This window comes from Leishmania major, chromosome 15 (genome assembly GCF_000002725.2).
Source record: "Leishmania major strain Friedlin complete genome, chromosome 15".
Taxonomy (NCBI): Eukaryota; Euglenozoa; class Kinetoplastea; order Trypanosomatida; family Trypanosomatidae; genus Leishmania; species Leishmania major.
The window spans coordinates 602366-629517 of NC_007256.2; the positions used below are offsets into that span (position 1 = coordinate 602366).

Genomic DNA, 27152 nt, shown 5'->3' on the forward strand with positions numbered 1-27152 from the left:
GGGCGGAACACCTCGTACCGCAACCGAGACAGCACAGCTGCTGTCTCGATTGTGCCTCCTGTGCCTTTTTCTTTGAGGTAACACCGCAGACTTATTCGGCTGTCCTCATGTGCGGGACGCGCGTAGGCGTTCGCATGTATGTATGTATGTGAGTCTGTATTGCTCTCCGGTATCGATGGCGCTTTGTCCTTCCCTTGTCTATGCAAAACATTTGCTAGGGCGTTACGTGCCCTCACGAGCAGATGAGTGTGTGCGCGTCCGCCGCCCCCCCCCCTCATACGCTCTCCCCTCTATCTCTTCTTTTGCCCCCCCCCCCCCGCTTTCCTGTCTTGCCATTCTCCAAGTCAGCTCAAATCTGCCGCCATTATCATGCCACCGCTGGACAGATACGAGGTGGTGGGGACAACCTTCACGCATGGTCGATGGGGAGCAGGGGAAGGGCAGCTGGGAGAGGAGAGGAAAGGGTGGCATCTAGTGTTTTCTCTATATGTTGTTCAGCGCGCGTGAAGAGGTAGGTCAAGCCGTTCCCCGCGTTCGGCACCACGCACGCGACCCAGTGACTACAAAAAACTGGCCAGCTGAGCGCGGATGTTGTCGGCAAGGCTCACCTTGCGTCGTGCAGGAGTAAAGGGGGATGATGGGGAGGTGCACACCGGCCGCGGTGCCTTTCTACACGTGGGGGTGTGCGCCACAATCACCTTCTGTGACCGTGCCGTCGCAGGGAGCATCGACTCGGGTGCAAGGAGGTGACTGCGAGCTGCACGACGCCCGGCGGACTTACGCTTCTGCTTCACTGGCGCCGTGGGCGCTGCTACTTGCGCGTTCGTGTCACCAGCGGACTTGTCGGCAACCTCGAGCCCGACGTCGTCTCCTTCACCTTCCGCCATGAAATCCTCGGCGAAGAAGTCCCCACCCTCGTCTGTGGCGGTTGTCGCCTGTGAGGTGGATGTACCCTTCTTGAGCGCCTTCTTGGTAGCGGCCGCGGCTACCTTTTGGGCCGCGCTGACCTTCACGCGGGCTCGGCAGGAGGCGGGCACACCCTTCGTTTCAGTGCGGGAAACGCCGGCAGCTCGCTTGGTGACCAGCTGAAGCGTCACTGCCGGCGGGGCATTTCTATCAGGAGACGCCACCGGTGCGGCCTTTCTCGCAGTTGTCTTGGTGACGATCGGCAGCGTCCGCTTCCGTTGCGGCTTTACCATTGCTGGCACCTTCTTCAAAGGCACTGGGGCTGACAGTGGATTCTTCTTGCACAACGGCGCGGGAGCCGCATTCAACTTGAGCACCGGCTTGGCGGCACTGAGCTGTGGATGAACCTTGTCCTTCAACCTCTCCACACGCACCTGCCTGTTGCTCAACGTCTCCGTCGTGATCATGCGCGTCACGTTGTACACCGCAAGCTGCTTGTTTTTCTCCTTTGTGCGCAGCATGGCGGCCCGCGTAAGGACATCGTCGTACACGGAATGGCCACAGCGTGTCTCGGCGAGTAGGGTTGCGACGCTGACGTCGTCCAAGTTGCTGTCAATACCGTACGCTGCGGGGGGCACATTCACAGACGGAGGTAAGCGCTTCGTAATAAACAAACCGAAATCAGAACTACGCAGCTTTTCAAGTCGCTCGAGGCTACGGCGAGCTCTGAAGTAGATGCCGTCGCGCGACCGATCCGTGCTGATGAGCGAGCGAAAGAGTTCATCCTGCACCGCGTTGTTGCCGAGGTCCACCTCGATGCCGCGAAACGACGCGAACAGCCGTATGATTTCAAAGCACTTCCAGTCAAAACTAGCGCACCGATCGGCACAGAACATTTCGAAGAAGGGTGCCTCGACATCCGAGATGGGGGCAAACAAGTTCTGCAGCTCTGGGGAGAGGTAGCTATAGCGCTTCATGACGTACTCTTCCCCCGACACAGTAACGTTAGAAACGGAAAGCACCTTCGTTATTGCCGTAAAGGCGCTCTTGCGCGTTGGTGCAACGGAGCGCTGCATCTCTGTGAAAGAGTCGAAGAGCAGCATGCTCGGACTGATAAAGCGCTTGAAGGCGGACGTCACACTTTGGTTGGATCGCTCCTTGCTCGTACAGAAAGCCTTCACATTCAGTTTTTCCCGCAGTCGGCTGTTGTCGCGGTGGCTCATCGCGTGCATTGTCGACTTCGCCATGAGCGCCGTAAAAGCCTCGTTGCCGGCTTTCAGAAGAACCTTATCCCTGCCAAAGAGTTTCATGAGCAAATTGAACGTGTTGTTCTTTTTTTCTGGGTCTCTGGTAACGAGTGCGGCGCGCTGCAGTGCCCGCGTATTGTACATTGCACGCTGACCCAACGGCAGCTCCCCCCACAGCTTTGCCATGATTCGCATGTTCTCACGACCACCCTTGAACGATTTGGTCTTCAGCACTCTCCTCTCCTGCTGCATGTCCTGCGTGAAGAGATTGAAACCCGTCATCTTGGTACGCGCTGCGCACTGCGGCTGCGTCGCAGAGGAGATGCGGAAGTGGCGCATCATGGCAACGGCAAAAGCGGACCCGACGTCTGCGCAGAGATCCGCGTCTATACTACTCTATGTGATGACTGTGGTGGCAGTGCGTGCGAGCCGCTGACAAAGAAATGCAGAGAGCAAGGCGAGGGAGTCGGCACACACAAACACACCCGCCCACCCTTTCCTTCCCCAGTGCGGGAAGGGGAGCGGAGAGATGTCAAACGATGAGTGCACTGTGCGCGCAGCGGCTCATGTGAGCGGGAGTCACAATGAGAGTGGCGGAGACTGCAGAGGGTTACGGAGAAGCGTTAACATGAGTAACCAAAGCACGATGGTCACACGTATGAGGCGCCACAAAGCGCCCGAGTTATCCCGAAGCAGACGCGTACGTTCAAAAAGGCCGGAAAAGCGAGAGGGGATGGCGAGACGTGAGACGTCACGCCAGCACACGTCCCCTGTTCATAGATCTGTGTCGTTTTCTTGTCTTTTCACTTTGATGCCGCAGCAGTGGTAGTGTGAGAGTGAGGGGGAGAGAGCTTTGCGTATCGATGGGAAGCTCCCGTACCAGCTTGAAGACGCGCTCGACCGATAACCATCGAAAGCAAGCCTCCACTTGGAACGCAACGCTCGAAGCACCCTTCACGCCGTCGTCGTCGTAGGTGCTTTCTCCTTTCCCCTTAACGCGTTTTGGGGTTCGCTACGACACTGCGGTTTATGGAATAACTCATTTCAGCTGTGTGAGCTTGCAGCCTTTCTCTGCGTGCTCTGCACGTCCGCGCTCTGTGAAGACGCTACTGCGAGTCCAATCCCAGACACCGCAGCAACGAGAAATGTGTCCTGTACCACAGCCGCCCCCCTAACGTAGACCTCTCCAGGATGAGTTCGCGGCATTGAAAAGAGCGGCGAAGGCTGTCGCTCGCTGCGAAGCTCGGAAACCACTTTAAGCTAATGTTGTACTCCGTCGTCTCATTTCGCTGCACCTGGCACGACTCAAACACCTTCCAGTGAAAGAAGCGGCTGTTGATCACAAGTGCCGTCACCTCCACGTTGTCGCTCGTGCGGTGCCGCCAGCTGGAGCCTTCGAAGAGGTGCGAGCATAATGTCATCAGGAGCACCGACGACATTGTATCTGAGACGTAGCGCCAGAGCCAGTCGCGCACCGAGGCTCCGTGGGGAGCCGGGGAGGGAGAGGAGGAGGACCCTCGTGGCAGCGGCGGCGGCCCGCCACTGAATGCAGTGCTCATCGGTGCCGCTTCGTAAAACCGGGCGGGGGTGTGCAGCACTCGAGCGATACGACCCACCTCCGTGTCCACGGTGCAGATAGAGTTCCAGTACTCCAGCGCCGGTGCACGCGTGGTTCGCCGCAGCTCCCAGTCATAAAAAACAAGACCCAAGTACATCGAGAACCAGAAGCGAGACAACAGCGTGCGACCGGCTCGGTTGCGCAGCACATAGCCACCCGTGAAGCCGAGAAGAAAGCCGGTGTCTGCATATCGATGATTCATGTCGTCCAGGCAGTCGCACGTCAGTCTCCAATCGACGTTGCCCACCGGGATGGAGAGAAACCGGCGGGCTCGGTCGACGATATAGAGAAGCCGAAAAAAGTCACGTTCTCTATCCTGCTCCAGTTGCGAGGCGGCCTCGCTCAGTGAGTTGGGCGAGACACGCATCGTCCAGAAAAAGGGGGAAAAGACGCAACGAGAAAACAACGCCACAGCACAAGGAACGGCCGATGCGCACCCACTCTGCTTCGACACTGGCTGGCGTCGATCGCGTCGTCTCTGCTCCGCTGCCCGGCGTGAAGGGCGCCCACAGGAGAGGCAATGCACCCAATTAGAAATGCCTCAACGCCACTCAGGACACCAACGACGATTACTTATGCGGGAGGAAAAGGAGAACAGAACAGCGGGCCGCAGTGGAACGCAGGCGTGTGAGACGTGAGCGACAAGAGGAGTAGAAAGAAGACGTACAACAGAGGCAGGCAGGGAAAAGTGATGCTACGGGGCATCGCGATCACAACGCGCCCGCACAAGAGCGCCACAGTAACGCACACACCATTGTGAACGCTCTGGGGGAGCGTGCAGTCATGGAAAAGCTGTATACTGCACAGCACGCTTGTGCAGCACGCAATAGAGCTGCTGGCGACTCTTCCACCAGGTCCAATGGGTTGAGCTGTGGGTCAACATTTCTTCTTAGCACACCGATTCTCTATGGTACAACATGATCAGCAGAAACGCCCCCCTCCCTCATCCCTCTCTACCCCCTCCCCGCAGTACTTGCGGCACCTCTCTGAGGGAAGAAGGTGGCGGCGCACGGGAAGGAACAATACTACTCGTGCGTGGAAGTGGGAGGAGGGGGAGGGGGAGGGGAGACACATCTATGAGTGCAAAGCGGCGAAATGGAGACAGCAAAGGCAGCACTTACGCACGGTCAGTGCCCCACCAGCTCGACGATGCCCTGTTGAATGAGAGGCTCAGCTTCCTCGAAGCTCAGGAAAAGCTGATCGCCGATGTTGATGATAATGGTCTTGCCGCTGACAGAGGACCGAAACTCGTAGTGACAGCGACCGCGGACCTCGAGCTGGCGTACTGACGGAGGTCTCCACAAGTATGCGCGCAGATCTAGTGGGACGTCGAAGGAGGTCATATACTCCACCATGATGCCTTGGTAGTCGGACAAGTACTTGGCTTCCGCTGCGGACAGGGAGCCCTCTAGCAAGTTGTCTCGCACGCTCCACCACGCCTTGGCAACTTGCTTTTGTCTCCATAAAAGGTACGTGAGGAGGCAGCGCTTGTCTCGCAAACATTTGGCGCGGTAGTAATTCACGGAGCTCACGTAGTACGGCTGCGTCAGATCAGCGTACGGGTTTGTCGCGATAGATTGAATGCATGCGTAAGACTCGTTTGTCTTCTCCACCACCGACCTAACTTTTTGCTCGTCAAGCGTGCCCATCGACCCGCCGCTCACGATGACGGCGCGCAGCTCGCTAAGAAGCTCCGCTGATGCATCCTGTTTTTTTGAGCTCATCTGCGACTAGCTGCTGCAACGCGAGCGCCCCTCGCCCTACTTCATGCACTGTACGTCTGAACGTGCGCCAAGCAAAGGAAAAGGCGATAGAGAGGAGAGGAGAACTAGATAAGAAAAGAAGGGGGAGGAGAGTGCCGCCCTCCCGCTCCTGCGGGAGAAGATGCAGAGGGAGGCGATGAGATGTGTTTGGGTGAGGGCAACGAGTCCGCATCAGATCGGTTCGCACGTCTGCGGCACACTAAACAGCACTCGTTCCCTAACTGAACCCATGGGCAAGGTGCTCCCCAGAAACGGGGTCTTGAAGAAGACTAGCGGCATTCCGATCCATGAGTGCTGTCATGAGCCGATATCCCTATCGTACTCGGCGACACACCTGCGAGGCGGCACTCAACGCCCCGCGATGGATGATCTCGCGTGCACCTCTGGTGACACCCTCATCTTCGACCGTAACCCTGCTCGTGTGTGCATTGGGGAGGGGGGAGGCGACCTAAGCGCCACTCACATGGACACGTACACACACATGCCCAGGCACATATTCTCAGGCAGGGGTATTATGCTGTAGATCGTCGAAGATTCAATATCCGCATCACGCCTCATCAGAGTGAAGACTGAAGAACGAAATGGCATTTGCTGTTGTTCTCGGAAGACAGAGAAATAGGATAAGGGCATCCGTTGCTGCATGAGCATGGGGTGAAAGGAGCTAGCAACTGCCGTCACCGGTGCGCGCGCAGAACGCATTCATCATGGGGAAGATAAAAACAGTAATCGATAAAAAAAGGGAGGAGAGAAGCGAGTAAAAACGTCCCACAGGAGCTCAATCGTTTTTTTGTGTGTGAATTTTTCCGACGGCAGCTGCATGCTGCCCTTTTCATTCACTTATCTTCGAGTTGGTTTGTGAGGGGGAATGCAGAACGCTAAAATAACCGTTACCACCCCCCACACCTACGCAACAGCACGGCTTTGTATTCAAGCAATCCTGTTCCTGCTATCAGCACCATACACGATTCGTTTTTTTCTTGCAATTTTTTTTTCATCACCGCACAGACTTCGGCTTTCCCTGGTGGCTGGGTGTCTCGTTGTGCTTCTTTGTACCGGGACGCTCGTGGTGCGAATTCTCGTACTCCATCGCGAGCGCTTCCGCCCTGTCGTGCGGAGGGACGCTGTCGCTTTGCTCGTCGTAGTTCTTTGACGGCATCTTCCGTATAGTACACAAAACAAATGAGTGTGCGAAGTTATTTGAAAGTAGAGAGCTGGAAAGAGAGAAAGAATGACTATAGATAATCGGACGAGGACTCGTGACAAGAGGAGTCGGTACGCACACGTATAGAGAGAGCGTATGAAAGCAGTGGGAGATGACAGACATCAATAGAGGGAGAACCAGACGATGGATAGATTATCTCACGACGAGAGGATGCAGAGTCGGAAATTGTGTCCATGTCTCACATTTAGGTGGGATGAAGAAGCCAAGGTGAAGTGTACGTGAGGATACAACGCCCACAATAGTGATGCTTGCGAGGCCCGTGGGCACGAGCGACGGTGTACTCGTCCGAGAGAGCAGCGTCCGCTTGGCCGCACTGTGGCAAGGGCAGAGATACCGCGTCAGCACAGCACGCTTGCCACGATACGCCTCCCTCTTCCTCGCTTCCTGAAATTCCATAATGGATCGTTTTGTGTTAGTCGTGGAGGTCGGTGGAGTCGTGTGCGATGTTTTCCCTAACGGAGTGCGTGACGATAGCGGAGATAAACCAAACACACCCGTACACACACACACACACACACGGCGAGTGCGCAGCGGAGAGAGAGAGAGAACAGAGAGAGGAGGCAAAACGGGTGAATTAGAGCACCAGCAGGTGATGACTCGTAAAGGAGCTCAGCGACTCCACAATTAGCCTGCAGAGCACAAAGACGACAGTAGAAAGAAAAATGGAGCACGGCAGAGCCGGCAGCGCACGCAGCGAGTTGCGGAAAAGTAGCAAGGACAGCAGCGTGCCCAACATACCCGCCAGGATGCTCACCATACAGAAACCCCACGACACAAAGCCAGAAAATGAGGCACGACCAACAAGAAGGCTGTAAAAGATAAAGTCGCCAAGGCCCAGCTTGAATGGAGTGGCGTGCTGCACCGTCGACGTGAAGGACTCAGCTGCCGTTGCTGGTACACGCGCCGAGCTCGCTGTTGCAGGCTGCGTAATCGGAACGATGCTGTGTGCGCTGCTGTAGACGAATCCGGGTATCGGCTCATCGCGTTCCTGAGCTATCTTGATTAGTCGATGTAGTGGCCCCTGCTGCCAGAGAACTGCAAGAATGTCGTACGTGGCGATGCACATCAGCAACGCCCACGTCGACCATTCCGGCAGCGCCGTCAGCGACCACGCAGTCAAGATGGAGGCGATGACCAAATACACCTGCGTCACAGTAGGGTGAGAGTAGTAAAAGAGGGCGATGAGACCCACCACCCCGAAGTTCCACACAAAGATGCCCATCGAAATGACGTTGTAAGGGATTTGGAAATATGTGCAGAACAAGTCCAGCCAAATCCACAGCAACATAAAAAACATCGACACTGCCGAAAACGCCAGCCAGCCATACAATACAAACTGGAGATGGAAGTGATAGAGCACCACAGTTGCAAACGTTGCGACCACGACGCACCCAACGACGATCAGAGCCGCCACCAGTGAGTACACAAACTTCTCGCCCGCAGTACCCGCGTCATTCTCGTTTACCACCACCGGCAGAGGCGGCGCCTGGCTGTTCACGTAGATAGGCGAGAGGCAGGAAAGGCTCCACACCACGGCCAACATGGTGACAGTCACAGGCACGACAAGCGACACAAACCGGATACCCACACCACGTGAGAGGCGTGCGTCGTCTAAGAGAGGCATGCTCGACATGTTTGCAACACTACAATGCGCAGAACAAAAGGCAAGTACTGGCGGCTTTAGCGGGCAAGCAGCAAACCATATTTCGCACCGGTAGAGCGTTGAGTCACATGGAGCGCTTCCTAAACTGCACACACGCAGGGAGCAGGAGGACAAGAGTCCGTGTTTACACGTTTGTGTGTGTGCGTGTGCGTTAAGGGTGGGAGCAGCAAAGGGGTAGAAGTAAACGGAGAGCGAGAAGGAAACGGGAAGAGGGTGACGTCGAGGAAGAAGCCGAAAAAAGAGAAATAGATACAAGGCGCACACACGCACACGCACAGCGTAACTTTTCTTATCTCGCTTTGGAAGTCAGGGGTTTCCGTGCCGAGCCCCGGTATACACCGACGCAATAGACGCGCGCAGAGATAGACATCACCAAGATTGATGGAAGCATCCGTATAAACACCCGATGGAAAGCCGAAACTTTTCAATCTGGCGAGTGGTATTCAGATGACAACACACAGCCGCGCGTACTCCGCAGTCACTGGCAGGAGTCCATCGTGAAGCTATTTTCTGCACTTTTTTTTGGCTTGGGTTGACTTCTTTCACACCCTGTTGCTTTCCAAGTGCACAGGGACTACTTTTAGTGTGTTGTGAAGATGGCGACTACGCATCAGCAGATTCAACGGCAGTAGACTCGGCTTTAGTGAAGCAACACCCGTCGAGTCGAGGCGAGGCTGCCGCCACGCTTTCCATGTGCTTGCGCCGCTTGTTGGAGACGTGCCGCTTTTGTGCTGGATCGAACCCCTCCGCAGGCGAGTCGAACAGTGCCCACGCCGGTGTAGGCAGCAGGTAGTCTTCCGGCACCATATCCGCAGCTCGCGCGGGGTCTTGAACGATGGCGTCGAACTTGTCATAATCGATCCAGCTGTGCACTTGGCCATCGAAGACAAACCGCTGATGCGCCAGCAAGATGCAGCCGGAGTGCTCGTGGACGCTTGCCACCGTGTAGTGCGTTCCGTCGCCAATAGCGCCGCAGAGCTGCTGGGCAAACGCCTTCATTTTCTCCCATGAGGGAACGTTCTTGATGCAAAGAATGGTGTTGTGATTGCCGGAAAAAGCCGGCGTGAGACGCTTGATCTCGATGAAGTGCGGCTGCCCTCGATCAAACAACTCTTTGTACTCGGGGAGGTTCTCCGGCTCCATGTTGAATCCGTCAATCATGGTGAGCCGAAACACGGTGCGGTGCTTCTTCTTTCGCATGTTGTTCACGCTCTCGTTGAAGCGTTCCCAGTAATCTGGAAGCACAGGGCGGTCAAGGATCTTCATTGTTTTCTGGTTCGGAGCATCTACGCTCAGGTAAAGCTGCGTTACCGGAGCCAGATTGCGGATCGCATCCGGAAACTGACCATTGTTGACAAGAAAGGAGGATATCGATTTGGCGTGCAGCAAGTTTAGAAACTCGTTCACGTACGGGTACAGGATCGGCTCGCCGACAAGGGACAGAGCGCAGTGACGGGGAGCCAATGCCTCCTCGAGAGCTTCATCCGTTACGCCGGGCATCCCACGCACACCGTTGATCAGGGCTTGATGACTCGATATCATTCCCTCCACGACATCCTTTGGTTCGTCGACCATCCACTTCCACTCTGCTGCCGTCGGGTTTGAGTTGAGGCGCCAGCAAAAGACACAGTTGTTCGCGCATGCCATGCTCGGAGTCGCCTCCATGCACCGGTGTGACTTGATGCCGTACATGGTCCACTTGTAGCATCCGCCACGCCCCCTCATCATCGACTTTTGCCATCGGCAAAGCTTCACCGCACTGTGCGTGCCGACAAGGGAGTACATCTTGCCCAACGCCTCCCGACGCTTCTCGGAGAGCATTGGTCGGCATCCAGTAGCCGAGCCTTTCTTCATTTTCGATCCCGAGAACGTAGCGCAGATACGAGGAGGACACAAGGAATCAAGGGGTGGGTGGTGGCAGCAACGCTGACTGTGCTGCGCGCGCGTACGCGCGTGAATGCATGTGCGAGAAGAAATGACATGGTGAACGAAAAGGGCAAAAAAAAATGGCGAGGGAGTAGCACAGAGAGAGAGAGAGAGAGAGAGACCCGTCGTCAAGAACGCACTGTTGGGAAAAAAAAAACTGCAACGGAGGCGTCGACGTCGACGAAAGGCTTGGGCGAGAAAAAGCGCGAGGAGGATGGCGGGATGCTACAAACCTCTCACGCGGCTTGTCAGAAAAGAGGTGGTGGCTGAAGACAAGGCCGCGCCCTTCGTTCATTGCTCACACCTTAGTACTCGGGGCAAGCAAGCATGGTGTACGCACACAGGCGGCAACGACGTGTGCTGTTCTTGTGTCAGCGCAGCCTTCGAGCTCGAGACGGGTAGTCTTCTACCGAGGGGTTATACTTTTATGCGCACGCGCCACACTGATACAGAGAGAGGTAAGGGAGTGGGCGTAGAACGGCTAGCGTAGCAGCTGGCGCCTCCAACACATTGAATCTATAGAGAACCTGTATATCTAAGCAAGCTGTAGCACGCAGCGGCAGCCCGGCGACGAAGGCGGCAGCCACTTTCTTACCTTCAGCCCTCACAAAGAGTGAAGCAGGTGTACCACGCGCACCGAGTTTGGCCGCTGAAGCGCGGCGTTCTGCGGTCGGTTCGGCGGAAGCTTTACGATCGGGGCGCTGAGCTGAGTAGAGGCCGCCCATCGCGTGCGATGGGCCTGGAAGCTCTCAGGGGTGCATTTGGGGTGCTCTAGCAAGTACTCACGACACGCAGTCGCCCGCTCCTCAGGTGACAAGCTTTGCAGATACAAAGCGTCACATCGCACTCTTGCTGGTGCACCACCTGTGGTCATTCCTGCAGCACCGCGTGACTTCGAAACCGCAGGATGAGGAACGCTCCAGCTCAGCGCAAGTTGCACCTCTGTGAGACCTGTAGAAGGGTCAACGGCTTGCGCACCGTAGGAGGCTCTGGCCGACCCCCTGCAGGATGGTTTTGAGCCTTGGTCAGCCTGAATGTAGTTGCTACGGGTCGCATCCAGCGCCAACGGCACTGTCCCGTGCCAGAAGGGGAGAAAGTCCGACGTACCTGCGAGTGAACGCGCCTTTGCCCGTTTCGCTTGCTCGACAGACCTCCGAGTCTTCTTGGTCTCAAACGGGGCCGGATTCCCACGGAATTCGAGCTTGCTTCGCTCATTCAACCATTGCAGCTTGGCTAGCGTTCTTTCTTGTGCCTCCCTCTCGTCTGGGTTCATCGCGCAAGGCAGCGAAGAGGCAGAGCAATTGAGGTGTCTGCGGCGGAGGCACGGGAAAAGAGCGGAAGAGAAGGAAGATTCTGCTGGCCGACTAGCCGCTACAAATCGCTAGTCTCCGATCAGCACAGCGCACAGGCACGCAGGGGCGCAAAGGCGATTTTGAAAGGACAAGGCAAGGATGGCAGTGATGACAATAAGCAACTGAAAATAGGAGGGGAGGCAGTTCGCACGTACGAAGAGTTGGTGTGCTTGGCGGAGGGGGGGGCAGAGGAGCATTGCCTCCCTTTTATTCCCTGCACTTTTGTGCGCCAAGCAGGCCGACAAAGCGAATTCACTAGATTTGAGTTCGCGAAGTCCGGCGTTGCAGGAGGAAGGGAAGATGCAGCGCCTAGTCAAAGCATTGGGTCGAATTTCTGCAGCATTCGCCCAGCCCTAGTCTCACATCTCTTTGCCTTCCTTCAGCTAGAATACACATACAGCGCAGAAGGACATCAGATGAGATCTCCGGAGCCTGGATCGTAATCGCGCCCCAACTCAAACATATGGCAAAAGCAACGAAGAATGAAAGCAGCACATTCAAGTGGGCTACAATGTAGACACACCGTTCAATGTCCCAGCACAAGCCGTGCACACGCGCTGAGGCGCCTTCCACCGAGATTCCGGAATAATCCGGAGGTCGCCGATACAGGCGTTGCACGTGATACGACCGCAACTGTGGCAGAACCGCTTGCTGCGCAAGATTCCAAACGGCCGCTCGCACGCCATGCACGCCGAGATGCTCGCCTCGTCCACCCACGGTGTCTCCCGCAGCCAAAAATCGGCCACGTCTTGGTCCGCGACAGTGGAGAGGTTGACAGATGCCAGAAACGGGTGACGCTTGACCTCCTTCATACCGATACGCGCCTTTGGGTCCTTTACCAGTAGCTTGCGAATCAGGTCTTTCGCGTCTGGGTCCATGTCATCAGGAAACTCTGGCTCCTTTTCAAGGATGGTTTTGATGAGCAAGTACTGCGTGGACGCGTCAAAAGGGCGCTGGCCCACGAGCATCAAGTACAGTACGCAGCCGCAGCCCCAGTAGTCAGACGCGCAACACGTATAACTGCTTTCCAACAGCTCGGGGGACATGTAATAGGTGGTTCCACAGAACGTCTGGGCCCGACCGCTGCCAGTCTCCTCGCCTGTCGCCTTTTCATCCACAGACTGGCACACAACGGCCGTTCCAAAATCGATGAGGCGGAGATGCTTGTCAGCGCTGAGCATTACGTTTTCTGGCTTGATGTCGCGGTGTATCACCGTCAGCGGCTTCATTACCGGTCCGCTTGGGCCAGATTTGCTCTTCTTTTCGCCGTGGTGGAGGTAGAAGACGGCTGAGAACAGTTCGGCAATCGCGTGGCGTGCAGCCTCGAGAGGGATGTGCCCCCACCTTTCAATATGCTTTAGCAGCTCTCCTCCTTCACAAAGCTCTGTCACGTACAGCAAATCCTCCGTCGTCTGCATTGAGGCATGGAATTTGACGATGTTGGGGTGCTCACACATGAGCAGCATTCTCGTTTCTCGCCGAGCCACCTCAGCCATCCGAGTGCGTTCTTCATCCGTTGGGGCGTCAAGAATGGACCTCTTCGAAATAAATTTCACCGCATACCGGACGTTTGTCGGCTTATACAAGCCAACGACCACTTTGCTGAACGCCCCAGTGCCCAGCGGCGGACCGAACTCGAAGTCCGCCGCTGCCATCTTGGTCGGCATCTTGTCACTCTGTGTTCCTCTCCTTTTTTGCCACTAGCGCGGTCGACTGCGTATCGAGAACAAAACGAGAGTCCACGTGGACATGCGGAGGTGTTACTGCTAAAATTTCGGTGGAGAGAGTCAGAGCTTCGTTTTTTGTCCCCCCCCCTTCTTTGCGAAGCGTGGGGCTCGAAAACGTTCGCCCGGTGTGCGTGCAGCAGTCGACGAAGTGAGGCGTTCTCCAAAGACGCGGCAAGATGGATTTTAAAAAGCAGAACAGGAAAAACAGAGGGGGTGGGAAGAGGATGCATTGCCGCTCCCTTCTTCCGGAGGAGGGAGAGGAACATCGGTGGGCCGAAGACGACCGCTCTGAACGATCTCTCGGAAGAGCTAAGGCATGATGGGAAACAGGATGCCGGCAGCAACGGTCAGGCTGTAGAGTTCACACTCCCATACGCGCTACATAGCAAGTGCAAATTCGACGCGGAAACCTCTAGGTGCCAGCGCGGTTTCGGCCCTGCATCACTTGGCTCCTTCAATTCTGGAACGCGTTCTCTGTCTCGTTCAGCTGCGCTGCTTTCGCTTGCAGGCACCCAATAGAAAAATAGAGAAAAAATGAGCGCGCTTATCTACTCTATTGCCATCTGTGGCAGCGACCGTGCAAACCGCGCACTCTGCCATAAAAAAGGAACGCAGCATGATACACTGACCAAACAAAGCAAACAACACCTCTATCTCTAGCAGGTTTCGAATTCTATGGTCGCTTCTTCTCTGTCGAGCAGCACCACAGCTACAGAACCACGAGCTGAAACTCACGCTATAGCATCCAGGCCGCCAACTCCAGGTGATAGGTATAAACAGTGAACAGATGCCCATCCCTTCGGCGGCGCATCCGGTGAGGGCCTTACTCCACAGGCGCTTCCTGGACAAACGCGACGGACGTCCTCTCCTCGCCTTCAGCCTCCGTGCACGAGTCCACCTGCATCCTTGCCTCCCACTCCTCGATGGCTGCGCGATCACGGCGCTCCGGTCCACCGCGGACCTGCTTCTTCGCCTTTGCTGCAATGAGCTTGAAGTACTCATACACGTCAGCGCAACGTAGCCAGTGCCTGTATTGTTGGTAGCACGACTCGGACGTCAGCCGCTTGATCGTCCGCTCCGTCGTGTAGTTGAGCTCGCTGAGGCAGAACGCGATGTTCCGTGCAACGGCGAGTTTCTTCTTGCTGCGTTCTGAAAAAGACTCAAAGCGCTGGCACAGACGGTCGATCAGTGAATCCGTTGGCTTGTCTCCCTCCACGCGCTCCAGCAACGTGCGCATCGCCAGCTGGAACTTGTCAAACGGCATGGCATTGCTCAGCTGCGTCGCCAGCGGCGGGATCAAATTGCCAGTCTTCTCCTTCTCTTTCATCGCTAAGTTCTGCACAAAGGTAACGGCGTTGTGGGCGATCGTTTCGTCCGAGTCTGCAACGAGCTTCACGATGGTGTACAGGTGGTCGCGGATACGCAGCATCTCTCCCAGAACGAGGTGGGAGCATACCTGGATCGTCACGGCGCGGACGCGGACGTCCTCATCGACCAGCAGCTTGAAGAAGCCAGTGGCGGGAACACTCAGATACGGCCCCAGCAGATTGGGGTGCACGCACACGAGGTCACCGAGAGCAATCACAACGTTCACTTTCGTGACCCACGACTCGCGCTTGTCGGCGACGATGGCAAAGAGGAGCTTGAGGTGCTCGGTGCAGAAGCCCTCGCTTACGATCATGTACTGGCAAAGGGCGAGGACGGCGCACACGCGCTCGAACGGCTTGTCGGCGTAAACCGAGGACTTTTTCCGGCATGTGGCCACGATCATATCGGCAAAGCGCGACCAAACAGAGCCGGGTGAAATGATCGCCTGCTTCCGCTTTTGCGCCAGCTCCTGAATCTCGTGCCTCCGCAACTCGTGCGAGCCGAACCCCAGCTCCTTGTGCATCGAGTCTGTTTGGTCCCTCACCTTAGGTGAGACCTGAGCCACGGCCTTCGCGGGTTCCTCCAGAGCCTTCAGCTGCGCCTTCTCTGCCGCCTCCACCGCCACGAGCTGCTTCAGTGCAGTGTGACCGAGTAAGAAAAGGCACTGTGCCTTCCGGTTCGGCTGCGTTTCCAGATTCTCGCACGACCCGTAGTACTCGAGAATGTAGTTGTACACCATGACAGGAACCTCGCACAGGGTATGTATGACGTTGACACCAGCTTCCGCGAGGATCATCCACGACGCCATTCCTTCCGTGCGGCGGCAGAGGTGATTGACCACGTGTCGGAGCACTGGGTGCCGCCGGACATCCTCATCGGCCGGAATCGGGCGAAACTGAGGGTCCAGCGCCTCGCTTTGGAGAGCAGCGAAAACGTACGACAGCAGTACGTTGTCCTTGTGGCTGTCGGAGCAAAGAAACTCGGCTATGCTGTCCTTGCGCGCGCGCAGGTCCTTCCAGACGTACTTGCTCAACAGACTGTAGATGCGCATGGCGATGCGCCGGTCACCGTCGGTGGCGTCGGCGTCGCTCGAGCCCTCTGCGATGCTCCACATTGCCTCTACGAACTGCGCCGAGAGGTGTCGCGCGAAAGCGGGGTTGGCTTTCATGAGCCCAAAAATGCGATCCACTGCGCTCACCTCCCCCTCGGAGGCGCAACGGAGGAGACTGATCAGCTTCTGCGCACTGGCAGCGACACGGGTCCCTGACGAGGCCGCGACGCGGTTAAACGCATTGAAGACGACCTCTGCAAAAGCATCACGGACGGCAAACTGGATCTTTAGCTCGCCCTCGAACACCATGACAAGAACCTTCAAAAACGCCCGCTCTCCCCCTTGGACACGGTACTCAGAGCAGACAACAATGAGCTTGATCGACTCGATTACGTCCCGCTCAGTTTTGCTATCCAGCAAAACACACGCATACTGCAGCGCTTGCTTAATCAGCTCGATAAAACAGAGCGTGTTCTGGTAAAATACAATCCTGTTGATGACTACCGTCTGCTTGTCGGACATCACGGTGTCCTCCTCTCGCGATACACCCGCCCCCTGTACCTCCGCCGCTTTAGGCACCTCCTCCTCATTCAAGCCCAGAGGATCGTCTACCACCTCCGTCGCCGGCTGAAACTGCGCCTTGGCGTTTTCGATTTCTTTCTCCATCGCGGAGGTGTCGCCAAAGCACACGATTCCGTCCCTGAGAGCCTCCTCCAACTTGCTCTTGACAAGCGTGCTGTTCAGAACGTTGCCAAACCAGTTTTTGCGCAGCACGCTCGAAATCACAGTCATGGCAGCGTCACGGACAAGATAATTGCGGTCCTCAAGTCGACCAACGAGCGCAGCCATCACCGCCAAGTGGTACCTCTTGGGTACCGCCCGACTCTCCACTAAGCGCTCCCAGGTATGCAAGACGTGGTTACGTACAAACGCGTTTACATCCATGACACGAAAAAGAAGCTCGTTCAGGTACGAGTTTCTAACGGCATCATCGTTAGCGTTTCGCGCGTGTCCGGTATAGCGCTGAAGCACCATTTCCGCGATACACGTCACTACCGATTTCCGGATATCGTAATTCTCACTCTGCAGGACTGGAATAACAAGGTCAGTCATCTTCACCACAACAGTAACGCTCTGCTTCGCCACTTCTCCAAAGAAGCACGCAACGTTCTTCGCAGCGGCAGAATCATTGGCCGCCTCGTAGAGGGCAGCGCGAGACATCGTTTCAAAGATAGCGCGCAGCAGCTCATCACCAAATCCGACGCTCGTCTCGCTTTGCTCAATGTCAGAAACAAGTTTTGAGAGAAACACGGAAGCGCTTTCCGACTTGAGCGAGAGCTCCACCAAGGGAGCCACGAGGTGTGTCGAGTTTGCAACGCTCTTTTTCGAGAGAATGCAGTTGCTTGCGCGCGCAAAGAGAAGAGCCAGGGCGCCACCAACCGACTGAGCATCACCACCAATGTTTTGCTTCAATGTGACCATATGAAGGCACATTTTTAGCACGAGATTCAGCGTCGAATCTTCTAAATGACACTCAGGCCACAGCTGCATTACATCCGGTGAGCAAAACTCGACAAGTGCAGTGAGCACCAGCTCTCTGCCGTCCATGTCAACACCGCTTCCATCATCACCAAAGCTGCCATCTATGTCTCGACGCGAGCGTTTCCGGTGCGACTGCTGCTGGGAAAGTCCGCTAGGATTCTCATCGTCATCCGGTGGCGCTACAGACAGAAGTACGTTGCAGGCAACGAAAGCATACATCTTCAGAGTAGAGCGCAGGCATACTTCCAATGCACCGTTTTGCGTGCTTCCCGGTCTCTGCTTCTTCAGAAATGCTACTGCCACTTGAAGCAGCTTCTTCAGGCGCTCGCCGACCTCATGGCATATTTTGTGCCGTGCAACCCGCGTGACAACAGTCGAGTGCCCGGACTTCCCTCGAATCGCTCTTACGTACGAGTAGAGCGGAAGGAAAAGCTCATGCTTTGTGAACAGCGCGGTGGGTGATTTTTCGTGGTGTAGTGCATCAAACAACCGCGTCAGGTCATCAAGTTGCTGACGCTCGGGAACGTCGAACTCGCACACGGCCTCGACATGGTAGCAATCTGATCCTATCTTCGTCACATCCTCCAAGTCGGCGACGTGATTCGGAATAAAAAACTCTAAAACACACGACATTTTCGTGCCTCTCTTTGGTAGAACACACTTTTCACAATCCAAAGCAAAGAGGAGAATGAAAGAGTCTTGTGAAAAAAAAGCCGTAGAGCTGCGGAGCTGCAATCACTTCAGGAAGAACCACAATAGACCTAGTTCCTCCCGCTGTGATTATAGGCTTAAAGCATTAGCACTACTTTTTCAACTTTTCTTCCTCATACATTCTGTGACTTTTGAGCTTCCTCTTCCTTGAACCTCAGCAATACAATAGCATCAAAAGCAGCGACGGAGCAAAGAGGCAAAAGAACAAAGAGAATTGCATACTATTCACAAGGCATTTATCTCGACCGATTCACCACACTCCGTGCATGGCGTGAGAACCATCAAAACATTCTAGAGGCGAATCGCCATGAGAACAGCCCATTTGAGCCTGTCCACAACAGAAACTCCGCCACGGCATACCAGCAGGCACAGAAATCCGGTATCGACGTCGATGCACTGTTGAACACTGAAGCCCTAAGAGAGTCCGTCCTTCTTTCTTTCAATACCGTCTACAGAACCGGAAGAAGAGACATAAATGGTGCACTTTCGCATAGATTTGTTTCCTTTTTTTTTCAAATGGAGATATCCCTCGTAAAAGAGCTGCTTCGCTTGGTAAAGAGGCACCGCGACACTCGTGCAGACCGCATTAGTTTTTTCGCAACAGCCCTTGGCGAAGGCAAGAGCACATCGCACAGCCCTTGTCACTACAAACAAAGTGGTATTACCAAGGCCCCAGTCACCTCTCCTCGCTATGCAACGCTGCCCACAAGCATCAGAGTATTTTCTCTCCCGTCGTTTCAAGGATGGCTTCAACGACGATAATACGCTCTTTTTCCCTCTCCACTGTATCATTCTACCACGAGCAAGTCCTCAACTAAAAACCTGCAGCCACATTTATCCCATCGGAGCTGATACACGGCTGAACCCTGGTCATCTAGAAAATGTCATCCTGCGGACGAATAAGCAACCCCATTATCGCGCTTTTTGTGCACTTTCTCGTTCTTGTTGTTCGATGCGAGCTGCACAGTCGGTACCAGACAAAACTGAGTGGACAACACGCCTCCGCAAAAGCTGATCGCGTTCACGGGCCTGCATGAGGGCGGAAGCGATGGCTCCTGTTATAACGGTAACAGAGAGTGATTTACAGAGAGCAGCGACCAAGAAAAAAAAACACAACAAAGCAGATATCTCTTGAACGCAAAAAGAGCACTAAGAAGGACACAATGTTCTCCATTTCGTCCAGAAACCGATCGAAAAACAATCAGTTTATTGCACGGCACGCACATCAACCGCTTGTAACTTTCGAGCATCCCGTTCGGCACAAAAACATGCCCAGGTGTGGGAAAAAAAACACACATTTCTTGGGATCAGCTGAACCCCGGACCAATTTTTCCGACGGCTGAGGGCAACGCATACACGAGCGCAAAGCTGACGATTCGCTTTTTCCGACTGCCGTGTCGACAACTAAATCACCCGAAACACACAAATCTCTCAACGCCCTGCCAAACGAGAAGAAGCACATATAGAGCCTTTAAAGCGAACACGATACCTGAAAAAAACGGAACGCGCTTTGAAAGTAGACAGAAAGAATACCAACCACCAAGCACCCATGCGAAGACAACAACTGCCTTACAGCTCCACGCTGTGACCGTTATCGCTACGCTCAATTTTTTTTTTTGCATGCGCTATTTGACAATGCTAGAGCTTCTCGACAAAAGGAACCGTTAACTGTGAAGCTGGCAAACAACACCAGATGCCCCCCATCACGAAACCAAATCTACAAGGCACAGCTCGCCATGACCGTTATCCATCTTGACTTCCTCCAATCTGTACGGACGCAAATCGCCTGCAACGCTATTGTTACGTCCACTCCTGTCGCCGATTACTGACGCGTTTACGGCAACGTCCACTGTCACAACTTTTGCAGATATGCGACAACATCACCAGAGACTTGAAAAATCATCCAACCCAACGAGGCACACACCGGCGACACGCCGTGGGTGACGGGGAGCAAGCGCACACCCATTATTCATAAAGACGTACGATGCCTCCACCAAACCATCTGTGCAGAAAATTCGGAAGGACTCCGTGTTGGTAATCAACCGCTTCAGGAGCACACAAATCGTCGTTGCTCTTGCACCTCGAGCAACAACCCTAGTGGGGTTGTCGGCTTGGTTACGTTACTCATAAACTGCTCCCGCCACCTTAATATTGCCTTCATGCTTGCCGCCTGGCCGCAGATAGGTACGACTGTCATGCAGCGCAGGCGTCAACGCGGTCGCCGCAGGCCACAGTATATCCCATTCGCTGAAATCATTGCCGCGGTGAATACTCTCCATCTCAGCACTTGTGCCTAGGGTGATAACAAAGCGACGACCACCATGGCAGTCCTTCGAGGGTCTAGCAGCCGCAACCACCTGGAAGCATCTCGTAGAAACGGGATACGATCCACGCTCCAGCAGCATCGCAGCCGTGTGAATCAAACAATATAACGTCCGATTCCACACAAGACCTCACTTGTGTCGCGGTCACCACTGCCGCAATGCACGGCAAACCGAGGTGGCAGTTTCGAAAGTTGCGCATCTCATTCAGCTTGCTGCAGATATCGTCACAAATCTTGTCAGCAACCCTATTCGACGCCTTGATAAACGAAAGCTTCCTCACATTTATGTTTCCCTCACTGGCACGCTTAGACTCATTCTTGAAGGCGGCGTTGATGAGCTCCACCTGATTGTACACGCAGTCCATTCCGCGGCAGCCATCTGTAAAAGAATCGATGCCATCATCGAGTAACAAGATATGCGTGGACGAAAAGCTGCAAAAGCAAAAAGAGCTTCGTCCCCCGATTTTCCGTCCATTTTCTTGTTGATGTCCACTCGCTGAAGTGAAGCACAGACGATTCATCTCTAAATACAAAGCAGCAATAATGCATCTAACAGTGCCCCAATAGGGATAATAATGAGCACGGCGGGGAAATAGATGCCACCGCCAGCGACCGCAACAAGAGAGAAAATGAGAATGTTCGGGAATCATAGATGCGGAGATGGCGGACTACGACTGCACTCCTTTCAAGTGTGCCTGCTAAATATCGACAAGTACGGACTTATGCAATCATACATTGATCCTAAAACACACAAACCTTAAAAACATCACCAGCAGCTCTGTTAGACGCGAAAGAAAAATATCAGTGTCTCAAAATATGCTCCACAACAGTAATTGTTTTCAGCACCAACGAGAATAAACTGTTCACAGTGCAGGGAAAATATTTCCTCCAACTGTTAAGCGATGTTATTTCTCTCATGTGCGGCGCGGTACTCCAGACTCAGCTGCTCAGTTCGCATTACTCACAACCTCTGAGCCGAGCAGAAGAAATCAGGAGCACCCTTAATCTTGACCACCGATAAAGAGAGGCAGTTTCTTGTAGATGGAGACAATGCAACGAAGCCATGTGCTGCCCCATGCAGCAACCAAGGATCCAACACACACCTTCCGATTCGCAGGTTTTCGCTTAGCTGTCCCCCTGTCTCGCGCATAGACACGGTCACAAAGGAATAACAGGGGGGGGGGTCCTCACCGTCTTTAGCCACACCTGCACCGGCGCTCTCCCACTCCTCCGTGAATTAACCACCTCACATAGTCGAAGTGCGGTGACCACCACGCTCACCAACAGCATCCTCATCTGCTGTGCATCCAAGCACTTGTAACTGCCACCCACTCGTTTTCACAACATTGCATCGCCCAAAGGGCGTTGCGGTAGCGGCACGGAGGGGGGGGGGAATGCGGCAAATACGCCACCACAACCAGCCGGAAAGATATCCCTGAGGGCTGAAGTGCGTCAAACTGCCGGCTGCTTGCCCACAAAGTCGGCATGGTTTCTCATGGGGAGCCTTTTCACACGCTCGCGAAATACCTCGACCGTGCACATGAACACTTATCTGCCTGACAGAAGGGTGAGACCATCCCTAACACAGTCACTCTCGCACCGAAAAATGGTAGGCTGCGTTTGCGTAGTATGCCGTGTCATCGACGAGAACCTGCGAAAGCACCACCACACGGGCTTGGCGTCTTCAAACTACACCACATGCACGCCATACAGCACTAGAAGTGCGGCACAACCTCCCACGTGGTACCGCTGCGAAACCTTACCAACTTGACATCTCTTCCAAATTTGGATGTCACCTTTCCTGAGCCGCCTTTGCGTCGCTCAACAGCGACTGCGGCCATCGTTCGCCTTTAATGCTGGCATGGTACAGTCGGTGTCGCATTCGCTTTCCATAATGTCAGGTTTCTGCTTTCCTATTTTTTGCTGAGACTTCTCAAACATATCTTCGACCTTGAACCACATACTCGATACCAGCCGGAAGGACCGTATTCATCAAAGGCACAACGGTCTTGTAGCAGAGGATAAACAGGAAGCCGCAACGATGCCTCCGAAGCGAAAACTCCCGCGTCGGGGGAGGGCCTTAGAGGGTGAGCTCAACCTGGATGCTGTGTCTAACGAGCGGATCGATGCGGTAACGGCGGAGCCGCTTGATCCTGTGAAATTTGTCGAAGTTCTTAGCCCGGATACAACACTGCGACTCTTTTACAACACAAGCACACTGATTCGCATTGCTGTCGACAGTGGCGGCTTTAGGCAGCCACCACACTTTCGGGAACCCATGACCAACGAGCTCCGAAAGAGAATTGAAGACATCGAAGGCAAGACGTTTCACTTTGAGTCACGTAACACTGTCATTCGAGGCGATGAGGCCGGGGAGGACGGCGAAATCGCAGTTCTGCATCGCCACGTCTACTTCGACCAGATTATGGACGAGTTCTACTTACTCAATCCCGCAGAAGTCTATGTATGTCCAATGTGTTACGAGCACTACTTGAATACTCGATTTCTGCCTGCTCGGATCGAGGAAGGGCGTTCCGTGAAACGCCTCCACAGCGGTCAGCCCGTCGTCGACCCTCTGGATGTTCTTTCCCACATGCACGGCGAAGAACCCAGCAGTGGCGACGCAGACAATAGTGCGCCGATTGTCCTTGATACAGTCTGGGACAATGTACTCGTTCACATCGTCTTTCGCAGGGCCGCACAGTGGAAGACACATATGGAGTCTCACCATTGGGTGCGCGGCGTAAGCGCTGGAGACTATCGGTTGCGCGATGTGCTTTGCACATACTACAATGACTACAATCAGTGGAATGAGGAAAAGCACGAGGAGGAGGTCAGACTGTACGGTGGCTCGCGAAAGAAAGCTGCTTTAACTCTCCAGCGGTATTGGCACATAAATGCCAGCTACAATCGGCTGCGGTACAACCGAGTGGTTGCAGCGACCGAGTTGGCGGAAGGTCATGCGGAGGCAGTCACAGAAAGCGCGTTTCCAAACGAGACGATTGCTGACCACTTGAACCCAGAAGTCGACAATGAAGATGACTTCATCGACGACGACACTGAGGCAGATGACTACGTGCCTCCGTACTCATCTGAGCATGAAGAGTTTGGCGATGAGGAGGATGTCACAGATACGTCAGAGGGAGAACCGCGTGAACAGTGCAGAAAGCGCAATCGCGACCGTTCGGCAGAATTCGAGGTGGTCTCATACCGGTCAAGGTCCTCTAGCACCACAACGTCTTCCACCGATTCAGATTACGTTGCCGAGATTGAGAAGCAGCGAGCACTATTCAAGCGAGGGCTTCTTGCTGAAAGGGACTGCTATTTTTCGCGCCTCTCTGCAGAAGACAGGCAGTTTTTCGAGAAGAGCCACCGCTCGAATGTGGCACCAAGCCAGCTCTATGATCCTTGCATGCACCTGAAACACACACCTTCGTCCGCATTCGACGACAATATTGACTGGGAGAACATCGGGGAGGCATTACCCATCACCAACTCCGTGAAGCTGAAAAAGGAAATGTCCGCTAGTCTTCCCCATGAAGCTGCAGATCTGGAGCCCATCAAAACAAAACTACTTCTCGACGACGATGAAGCGTCTCCGCTTTCCGTCGCTCAACCACAACTCACACCCAGCAGGCCGTCGTCCCGTCTGCTGTTGGACGACGGTGAGTAGCGGCTGACGGTGTTCATCGCTGCACAAAAGCACTGGTGCTGCGGAGCTCCCGCGCCTTTTTTTGTTTGTCTGCGCAGCATGAATTCATCCCAGAGTTAGTTAAGTGAATGGCTCTACCTTGGCGCAGAGGAGGGCGGTAGCACATCTGGCTTCAGCATCTTTGCATCTTCTGGAACTGCGAACGGTTGCGTCCACTCTTGTCGACACATTTTGCGCACCTCTACGCCTGAAAATGATGATATCGTTTGCTTTTTTCTTTGCGATTAACATGAAGGCCTCTGGCTGAAGGGTGTATTTGTCTTCGTTCCAGCTGATATTCGACAGTGACAAAGGAGCGCATGCGAGAGAGTGCGCGTTTCTTTTTGTCTGTTCTTGTCGCCGAAACACGCTTACGCTTTCGACAAGGTTCTTCACTTGATGCAAAGCCACGGAGACAATCTCCGTTGGTTTGGGCCCGTATCCCCAGAAGACGAGAATCTCTGCACCTTCCTCGGCTGCCGTAGTCGACACCTCTCTCCGCTTCGCGATGCCTCATGACAGACTACTTTTTCATGCGCACAATGCCATTTTTCTTTATCTCCTTCGCTGCTTTTGTTGTTTCCTTCCTCTCCGTAGCGACAGCGTATCGCACACTGTCCATGCACTGCCGTGACACAGAGCCCAATGCACATACGCACTTATAACTAGACATTTTGTCTGCACGGAGACTCTTTCTGGACTCTAGATCTTCATCTGGAAGCTACAGCTGCTCTCCTTCTTCTCCTTTTTTACACCCTAGCCAACACGGATCACACACAACTCGAGAGACGACACATACTGTTCTCTTCTAGCGGTACTGTACAACTGTAGCAAACGAGTCATTTCGCACAACCTTGAATAGCACTTCATCATGGACCGACGAAGACGTAAGCGCGATCCGCATACAGTGGCTGCTTCCATGTCATCATTCATTTACCACCGGCTCCTTTGGTTGCACAGGAGCACCGAGGTAAGCTGTAGTACCTGATGACAATCGGGATGCTTGGACCCAGTGTAACAAGGGTGTACCCTATCAGCTGCGCCACTAATGCAATCAAGCACTACCACAAGCCTCTTGTGAACCGAATCCCTAGCGGCGGCTCGAGTGATGAGGACGAGTGTGTTAGTAAAGGACACAGTTTTTATCACAGACACTGTCCCTTGTTCCCTGGTGCCAACTTTCCACTAACATCCATCTAATCCTGTAAATGCTGCTTTGACAACCCTCTCTTCTCTCCTATTGTTCCAACCCTTGTGCACATCCGGAAGCTTCGACCGCAACCACACTGTCTTTCCATGCTCGATAGGCTGCCGACGTAGCTCTCTCATGTAGGCTGATAGTATTTCACCGAGGAGTGAAATCGCCGTTCTCAAATGCATGAGGCTACTTGTGATGCGGTCAAATAGCGCTCGCCCTTGGTCTGTTGCACTGGGCGTGGCTGCTTTGGAGCGCTGTGAGCGACAACGCAGCGACAGCGGCACCAGGATAGGGTTACGTCTTATGTGCTTCTAGGCGTTGCCTCTGACGGCACTCGGCATTACTAGGAACACCCACTGCACCACCTCGCTAGTTGCTCTCCGTATTGTGGTTGTGTAGCCGTCTGCTTGCCTTGCTGGTATTCAAAGCTCTCTGCGCAACGATGTGCCGTGTGATGCAGGAATAGTGTACATGTACGGGTACGGGTTCTTCTCTCCACTGATCCCTTGCACAGCGACACCCTAACTGTAGGGTGCGTGACGGTGTACTGGTGTACGAGTGTACGGGTGTGCTACTGTACTGGTTAGGGTTAGGGTTAGGGTTAGGGTTAGGGTTAGGGTTAGGGTTAGGGTTAGGGTTTATATCTCCACTGATTCCTTGCACAGCGACACCCTCTCCACCTGGACGGGTGCGTGACGGTGTACTACTGTACTGGTGTACGGGTGTGCTACTGTACTGGTTAGGGTTAGGGTTAGGGTTAGGGTTAGGGTTAGGGTTTATATCTCCACTGATTCCTTGCACAGCGACACCCTCTCCACCTGGACGGGTGCGTGACGGTGTACTACTGTACTGGTGTACGGGTGTGCTACTGTACTGGTTAGGGTTAGGGTTAGGGTTAGGGTTAGGGTTAGGGTTAGGGTTTATATCTCCACTGATTCCTTGCACAGCGACACCCTCTCCACCTGGACGGGTGCGTGACGGTGTACTACTGTACTGGTGTACGGGTGTGCTACTGTACTGGTTAGGGTTAGGGTTAGGGTTAGGGTTAGGGTTAGGGTTTATATCTCCACTGATTCCTTGCACAGCGACACCCTCTCCACCTGGACGGGTGCGTGACGGTGTACTACTGTACTGGTGTACGGGTGTGCTACTGTACTGGTTAGGGTTAGGGTTAGGGTTAGGGTTAGGGTTAGGGTTTATATCTCCACTGATTCCTTGCACAGCGACACCCTCTCCACCTGGACGGGTGCGTGACGGTGTACTACTGTACTGGTGTACGGGTGTGCTACTGTACTGGTTAGGGTTAGGGTTAGGGTTAGGGTTAGGGTTAGGGTTTATATCTCCACTGATTCCTTGCACAGCGACACCCTCTCCACCTGGACGGGTGCGTGACGGTGTACTACTGTACTGGTGTACGGGTGTGCTACTGTACTGGTTAGGGTTAGGGTTAGGGTTAGGGTTAGGGTTAGGGTTAGGGTTTATATCTCCACTGATTCCTTGCACAGCGACACCCTCTCCACCTGGACGGGTGCGTGACGGTGTACTACTGTACTGGTGTACGGGTGTGCTACTGTACTGGTTAGGGTTAGGGTTAGGGTTAGGGTTAGGGTTTATATCTCCACTGATTCCTTGCACAGCGACACCCTCTCCACCTGGACGGGTGCGTGACGGTGTACTACTGTACTGGTGTACGGGTGTGCTACTGTACTGGTTAGGGTTAGGGTTAGGGTTAGGGTTAGGGTTAGGGTTTATATCTCCACTGATTCCTTGCACAGCGACACCCTCTCCACCTGGACGGGTGCGTGACGGTGTACTACTGTACTGGTGTACGGGTGTGCTACTGT

At 54.3% G+C, this 27152-nt stretch overlaps 10 protein-coding genes across 10 annotated transcripts; 1 reads left to right on the forward strand and 9 right to left on the reverse strand.

Moving 5' to 3' along the window:
• Positions 1–560: 560 nt before the first annotated feature.
• LMJF_15_1490 (conserved hypothetical protein) lies at positions 561–2495 on the reverse strand (the record flags this gene model as incomplete). Its single annotated transcript, XM_001682016.1, has 1 exon — positions 561–2495. The coding sequence occupies one exon, from the start codon at positions 2493–2495 to the stop codon at positions 561–563; it is 1935 nt and encodes a 644-aa protein (XP_001682068.1).
• Positions 2496–3259: 764 nt separating this feature from the next.
• LMJF_15_1500 (conserved hypothetical protein) lies at positions 3260–4138 on the reverse strand (the record flags this gene model as incomplete). Its single annotated transcript, XM_001682017.1, has 1 exon — positions 3260–4138. The coding sequence occupies one exon, from the start codon at positions 4136–4138 to the stop codon at positions 3260–3262; it is 879 nt and encodes a 292-aa protein (XP_001682069.1).
• A 760-nt stretch (positions 4139–4898) lies between these two features.
• Positions 4899–5495, reverse strand: LMJF_15_1510 (conserved hypothetical protein; the record flags this gene model as incomplete). The annotated part of the gene is made up of 1 exon (XM_001682018.1): positions 4899–5495. One exon carries the CDS (start codon positions 5493–5495, stop codon positions 4899–4901), a length of 597 nt encoding a protein of 198 aa, XP_001682070.1.
• Positions 5496–6528: 1033 nt separating this feature from the next.
• Positions 6529–6858, reverse strand: LMJF_15_1520 (conserved hypothetical protein; the record flags this gene model as incomplete). The annotated part of the gene is made up of 1 exon (XM_001682019.1): positions 6529–6858. One exon carries the CDS (start codon positions 6856–6858, stop codon positions 6529–6531), a length of 330 nt encoding a protein of 109 aa, XP_001682071.1.
• A 472-nt stretch (positions 6859–7330) lies between these two features.
• Positions 7331–8389, reverse strand: LMJF_15_1530 (putative presenilin-like aspartic peptidase; the record flags this gene model as incomplete). Its single annotated transcript, XM_001682020.1, has 1 exon — positions 7331–8389. The coding sequence occupies one exon, from the start codon at positions 8387–8389 to the stop codon at positions 7331–7333; it is 1059 nt and encodes a 352-aa protein (XP_001682072.1).
• A 633-nt stretch (positions 8390–9022) lies between these two features.
• LMJF_15_1540 (conserved hypothetical protein) lies at positions 9023–10273 on the reverse strand (the record flags this gene model as incomplete). Its single annotated transcript, XM_001682021.1, has 1 exon — positions 9023–10273. The coding sequence occupies one exon, from the start codon at positions 10271–10273 to the stop codon at positions 9023–9025; it is 1251 nt and encodes a 416-aa protein (XP_001682073.1).
• Positions 10274–10949: 676 nt separating this feature from the next.
• On the reverse strand, positions 10950–11618 carry LMJF_15_1545 (conserved hypothetical protein; the record flags this gene model as incomplete). Its single annotated transcript, XM_001682022.1, has 1 exon — positions 10950–11618. The coding sequence occupies one exon, from the start codon at positions 11616–11618 to the stop codon at positions 10950–10952; it is 669 nt and encodes a 222-aa protein (XP_001682074.1).
• Positions 11619–12203: 585 nt separating this feature from the next.
• Positions 12204–13364, reverse strand: LMJF_15_1550 (putative protein kinase; the record flags this gene model as incomplete). Its single annotated transcript, XM_001682023.1, has 1 exon — positions 12204–13364. The coding sequence occupies one exon, from the start codon at positions 13362–13364 to the stop codon at positions 12204–12206; it is 1161 nt and encodes a 386-aa protein (XP_001682075.1).
• An 883-nt stretch (positions 13365–14247) lies between these two features.
• Positions 14248–18018, reverse strand: LMJF_15_1560 (putative condensin subunit 1; the record flags this gene model as incomplete). Its single annotated transcript, XM_001682024.1, has 1 exon — positions 14248–18018. The coding sequence occupies one exon, from the start codon at positions 18016–18018 to the stop codon at positions 14248–14250; it is 3771 nt and encodes a 1256-aa protein (XP_001682076.1).
• Positions 18019–22460: 4442 nt separating this feature from the next.
• LMJF_15_1570 (conserved hypothetical protein) lies at positions 22461–24092 on the forward strand (the record flags this gene model as incomplete). Its single annotated transcript, XM_001682025.1, has 1 exon — positions 22461–24092. One exon carries the CDS (start codon positions 22461–22463, stop codon positions 24090–24092), a length of 1632 nt encoding a protein of 543 aa, XP_001682077.1.
• Between the last annotated feature and the right edge of the window lie 3060 nt (positions 24093–27152).